The sequence below is a fragment of the Eschscholzia californica genome, unplaced genomic scaffold, assembly GCF_041429995.1.
Source record: "Eschscholzia californica isolate CP2 unplaced genomic scaffold, dmEscCali1.0.p SCAF_1, whole genome shotgun sequence".
In the NCBI taxonomy this organism is placed as follows: Eukaryota; Viridiplantae; Streptophyta; class Magnoliopsida; order Ranunculales; family Papaveraceae; genus Eschscholzia; species Eschscholzia californica.
The window spans coordinates 21,515,661-21,521,984 of record NW_028238198.1 but is presented as its reverse complement, the minus strand read 5'-3'; the positions used below and the strand labels follow the sequence as shown (position 1 = coordinate 21,521,984).

The 6,324-nt window shown below is 35.3% G+C and overlaps 1 protein-coding gene across 1 annotated transcript; it reads right to left on the bottom strand.

The window, feature by feature from the left end:
• Positions 1–2,439: 2,439 nt before the first annotated feature.
• Positions 2,440–5,501, bottom strand: LOC147565104 (acyltransferase GLAUCE-like). Its single transcript, XM_086651610.1, has 2 exons — positions 4,677–5,501; positions 2,440–3,523 (listed from the first exon to the last, which is right to left on the bottom strand). The coding sequence occupies exons 1-2, from the start codon at positions 5,325–5,327 to the stop codon at positions 2,585–2,587; spliced, it is 1,590 nt and encodes a 529-aa protein (XP_086507736.1). The 5' UTR covers positions 5,328–5,501; the 3' UTR covers positions 2,440–2,584.
• Positions 5,502–6,324: the final 823 nt, after the last annotated feature.

Below are 6,324 nucleotides of genomic sequence, written 5' to 3'. Positions count from 1 at the left end.
CTTTCTAAAACTGAAATGCACATGGATACGCTAACAAAAATAACCGACATAAGTTCTGCTCCGCATTTTCAGTTCTGTCTCAGTGTCCAACTCTGCCTCAGAGCCCTGCTTCGTATACTAGCCATGCCTCGGTGATCAACCCTGCTAACGGGTCCAAATGGGTTGGAGGTTGTAAACCGGGTAAGATATCAACCCATAATCAAGACACTTTCACCACAGTGTAATACCAAAGCCATGAGAAATGGACAAAGTTTTGAACTTCAAAATTCTACAACCAAACCATGCTAATGTTATATTTTTTTCTTTCCCTAAATTACCTATTACATCTATTGCTTCTCTATAAAAACACAAACATTTAAATTTTCTTATGTTCTATGATGCTTCAATCATTAAATAAAAATGTATCTCAAACTTATTGTTATCATGTAAAGGTTTAGAAATAACTTATTTTGGATTGAAAAGTTTTATACATGTTGAATAATGATAGAAAAATAATAGAGAAATGATAGATGTACAACTAAAAGTCTGGAAATAGTGTCCAGATCTAGGTGACCGGGAGTCTGGAAGATGAGAGTTGAGATTGTGGTGTTTAATATTACTCCCTGTTCCCAAGACTGCCACATAAGATCTAGACACTATTTCCAGACTTTTAATTGTACATATAGCATCTCTCGAAATAATATTAACCAGAATATATCTTTCAATTATAGTTGTCAAATATAGTTATGTCACAAGTGAAAGTGTACTCTCTAGTGATTTTAAACTAGTCAGTGCGGACTTAGAATTCTAGCTTTGCGTGCATAGAAAGACGATTTTTCCCTGAGTCCCTGACCAAATGCACCAGACAATTGCTAACCGTGGTCCTTATCCACTAACAAGTTGCAACTTGCATGCACTAGGAGACATAGTCAAATGCAGGCCGTGGATGGGCCCGGGCGGGCAAGGCGCATTGGACCCCACCACAAAGGGCCCGATTTTTATAACATGCCGGCGTTTAACTTATAGGTAACTAGTGATAGCTAGAAAAAACATAATCTCTCTGCAACTCGCTTGGTAAGTGTCTTACGTTTCTATAGAAGCCACGTTCGAGTTATACTGCTTGCAAAGCATTGGATTTTTTTTATGATTGTGTAAATTGAGAGGACAATTGTTAAATAGACATTTGTTTATGCTCCATTACACTTTTTTCTAATTGTTTGTTTTTAAAAAATTCTAACAATGTGCAAAATACATCATATTCAAAAAATTGCTTAGACTCTAATCATACTTTGTAAAGAGAAATTATTTTCTTTCAATCATATAAAGATCCAAGTATTCCACAAAAGTTTAATATTTCTTTCGAATAAAGAAATTCTTTTGTTAAGTTATTGTGGATTTTAGACTAGATTTTCCAATAAAATGAAATTTAAAACGAAAAAATTATTCTAAATATATTTTTTTCAAAATACATTTGGATTCATATGTAAGATGTATTGCCAAATTATCTTCATTATTGTTCAATTTTCGCTGGCAATTTTTTATCGTAAGAAAGGCCCCCAATTTTTTTCGCACAGGGCCCCTAAATTCTCAGCCATGGCCCTGGTCAAATGTACATGGGAACTTTGGGAATAAAGAAGATTGTCCTTTGGACCAAGCTTTATAAGAGAATTATATTTGGAAACATGGCCAAGAATAAACTAGTATTTGAATAGAGGTGATAGATATATGATATGATAAGTTCAAGTCTAGCTGCAATATTAGGTCCCTTGGACAATTACCAAAAGCAAATGGTACTTAGAGGAAAAGTGAATCACTTGCGTTGCTCTGCTCGACATTTTCCCTGACCAAATCGGTCAGGATATGTGTCTGGTCAGAATTTAGAGAGAAAAATTAAACTACTTTCTATCTCTAGATTCTATTTGGATACATACTCGGTCGGGATTCAACCGAAAAAGATAAGCGCTGGACAGAGTGACATTTTCCAACTTGATTAATAATGTAGCTTGCACTTAAGCCAGAACTACACTTAAGCCAGAACTCTTTTTTCTTAATAAATATATAGGAAAGAACATTTTCCAACTTGAATAATAATGTAGCGTGCACTTAAGCCAGAACTACACTTAAGCCAGAACTCTTTTTTCTTATAAATATATAGGAAAGAAACATTGTTCGTAGTTAGATACACACTTTGTGGCAAAATAGGTAAAAGTGACTAGTAACTAAGTAGTTACATTATTGGGTTTGTAATCAAGATTGGAATAGTACAACTCCTTTTAGCCTATATATTAGGAGTTGGGATGTCTTAAACAGGCTCTAGGTCTAATGTAATTTCCTTTAGGTTGTTGTAGTGTTGGTGCCTCGGTTGGTTAACCATCTTGGTTTCCACCTTGGTTGTGATTTTATCCTTCTCCTTAATGAATCTATTTTACCTTCTCTAGAAGAAAAAAAAAAACTAGGTAGTTACATAAAAGTGACTTAATATATATTATCAAGTAAGGAACTTATACAAAACCCTAATAAAATGGAACACAAATGTAGATCAAGAGCTTGGTTTTTAGTTATAGAGCACACATATAATACATAAAAGTAACTAAGTAATTCATCATCATTTAAGGAACTTATAAAACATTTCTTGAAATTTGTCCAACTCCTTCCTTGGTAGAGAAACGAAAACATTCACACCTTTATGCACCACTTTTGTCGAATCTTCGAGTAATATCACAATGTTGCTCCATGGATGCACTGTTGGGCAAGAAAACCTTGCTTTCCCCCATGGAAACTCAATATCAGTATACCCTAATTTCCACCAGGATGTCAACAATATATCAGCATTCACAAACCCATTATGTAATTCTCTCCAATCAATAACTGATCTCACATACTCATCTTTCACCCTCCATGACCCTTCTCCTATTTTCTGCACAATATACGAGAAAGATCGCTCTTTGAGTTCCCTATATGTTGCCATACCGTAACCACTAATGATGCCATTACCCGTATACGACGGTGGAAGCCTAGGCCTTAACCTCGATCTTATGTTAACGGGAAACAAAATTGATGATACTTTCTCATTATCTTTATTTTCTTCTACGTTTTTCATTAAAGCCATGCATCTCCATATATGTGCGGTTAGAACGTTAAAGCTAGTGATAATACCAGAACTGAATTTCGTCATGCCATTGCTATTGCCAGGCATATTCTTTGTTGCTTCCTGTTTTAAGTTCGTGATGTCTTGAGCACTTAGATATAGACACTCGCGTTGTAAGTTATCAGATTTGGATATGAAAATTTCGGGTGTAGACGTATCATAACCTCGAGATGTGTTTTGACCTAGATCGATCATCTCAGGGTGCGGTAATGTGACACATGGCGGAGATCTAGCTTTTAAGAGGCTGCGATCATTGCAAGGAGGGTAAAGTAGATCCGTTTGGGATGAAGCAAGAGAGGCTAAATGATCTAGAAAGACTTTAAGGCCAATTCCATCTAGGGTTGTGTGGTTAAAGTTTATCCCCAAAGCCATTCCACCGCACTTGAATGTTGTCACCTACCAAAAAAAATGTAGGTAGATAGATTAATGAAACGTATAGAAAGTAAGAAAATTTATATTCATATATTTGTTTTGATATCAAGGAACTATTTACCTATATAAAGAAATAAACGAAACATCGTCACGTTAGTCATTACATAGCATTGTTACATAATCAAGATGTGATAAACACGATAACCGGGAGACGTCTTCTGAGAATCGAACTTGGGACCTTTAGGATTTTGGAGTTTATGTCAACAATATCAAACACTTGGACAACCAAGTGCTGACATGTAGAATATACTAAGATGGTATAATTGAATATTGACAACCGTATAGAGAAAACAAAAAGTCCACCTAAAAAAGTTCATATTAAACACTCCAACTATCTAATAAAGTCTTCAAAAAGCACCAGTTACTTTTACTATTTGTCGTAATAATAATGATATTTAGCCGGCCAAAATAATTTTTGCACGTGATATCAGCATGACATCTAACAATTTACTTTATTCCGACCACTCAACCTATTTTTTGTCATGGCAAATAGTGTTTTCTTTGTCACAAACATCATTTTCAAATCTTTAAAATTGGATATTTTTGTACTCAAAAAACAAAAATTGGATATTTAAATTTGTTATATATAGTGATGTTAACATAAATGCTATTAACCCATGGTTCTGTATGAGTTAGATATTACTAAATGGTGTCCGGGTTACAAAGTTCAAGGGCAGGCCATCAAATGTGCTAAAACTTCTCTATCTCTCCCTTCAAATCAATCTAGTTTAACCAAAATCAGTTACATTTTTCCAACCCTCGGTTTTGATTAGTCTTTTGATATGGTTGGAAGATTTTTAATAGTATCTACATGATAAAGTGACCACTCTCACTAACCCTATAAAAATGTCTCCTTAGAGGAAACGCTCCAGTTACATAGAGGGTGACTTAGAGGATGCCCAAAGTCCCAAACCAGTCACTCTTCTGATGTGGCGCGTTGAAAAATTTGACCAAAATCGGACCGTTCAAGATTGACATCATCTCTAGTCCAAATAAATTAGACATAGGCAAGTCAGTGTCTAACAAGTCGAACTCATACGAGTCATATTCAGACAACAAAAATAAGACAGACACTACCTAAGTAATTGTACCACTTCTGTGAGAGACTTGTGGTTACCTGGATGATAAAGAGGGGCATATCTTTTGGCCATATGTTGTCCCATTTTCTAGTAACCAGTTGTTCAAAATGAGGACTAGGGCACACTAAATCTCCAAGCTCAGCCATTGACAACTTACTAGAAGCTGTAACGAATCCAGCCCCGGTTGAGTTGCAGTCGATCTCTTGTCGACCTTGCTCTGGATTCCACCTTAACCTCCCTGCCAGAAAATCATAGTGAACAAGTACTTTCCTATATGCAATTTCTAGTCTTTTTGCCATAACTTCTGGTGGAAATTTTGGATTAGCTAAAAAAAACATTATTCCACCAGTATAAATATTAACAGCTTGATCTATATTTGAAAGAAACATAGTTCTTCTTGTAGTTTCCATCAATGGTTTTATCATGGAGTAATCTCGAATCGTAACTTTTAGGTCCATACCCACACCCGTATGTGTATCTGTTTCCGGATCTGTATCTGTAACGAGCGCTGACATTGGTTTAAGCGGTCGGTCTCTTTTACCTTTTTGTGCAAAAGAAGAAAGTGTAAATGGGTTTTGAGCATAGGGAAATTGTAATGTTGAAGATAGCCCATGAAATTTTTGTTTTTTGGCTCCAAGTAAGTTGGAGTCATGAAGAGAAGTGAGACTAGATTGGCTTAAAGTTCCCATGAGGAATTGTTAAGTATGGACCAATGAGTTGAGTTTTTGGAGTTGTGTATGAAGTTATAGAGGGAGAGAGAGATGGTACTTATAGAGTGATAAAGTGAGGGAGGCCATCCTAACATGTTAGAAGGTATTAAAAGAAGTTGTTAGAAGGTTGTTCTAATAAGTAAATTCCGAACTGGCAAGTAGATGGAGTTATTGTTTCTTAAATATTGGGATTTTAGTCTAAATAGTACCATATGATATTTTAGAATTTGTCTAGTGATGTTAGTGTAAATGTTAGGGGACTGCTTCCTTATCCATGTCCATCGACCGAATTCGAGTTATACATTGACCAAATTCGAGTTATATCTTCACAAGATCTTTATAATCAACTAGAATAGTTTAGATATCATGTCACTATCTGTATATATAAAGTTTGGCCATCTAATCTCATATCTTTTTTGAAATCTTTTTAATCACATTAATCATTTCTAATTTAAAGCAAATTAGCTACTACATTTTTTTTTAAGAGGAATGCTATTTGATATGAAATTTGAGGCCGACTACAAGCCGAAAAAGCTTATATGGTTGTCCGATTGGTTAGAGTATTTCTCTCTCCACATGGGCCAACTAGTAGGAGCCGATGACACCAGTTTTCAACCTGTGGTTGCTCCAAATTTCAAACCAAATAATTTTTCATTTTTATTTTTAACACCCACCTATCCTTATTTCACTTCAACTTCCAGACCACAGACTCCCTTTGTTACTCGGACATTTTTTTTATCTATTAGAGCATCTCCAATGGGAGCTCTATCCCTCCAAAAAGTACAACTTTTGGAGGGATGGAGCTCCAATCCTTCTCCAATGGTTCTCCAAATCTCCAAAGATTTGAAGAACCATGAATAGTGCTTCTTCAAACATGAAGGGGCACTATTCACCTTCTCCATATGAGATTGAACTTTTTATTTGGTCCTTTTGCTTTTATGTGTTTAGTTTAAGTCCTTTAAATTATTTTTTTAGT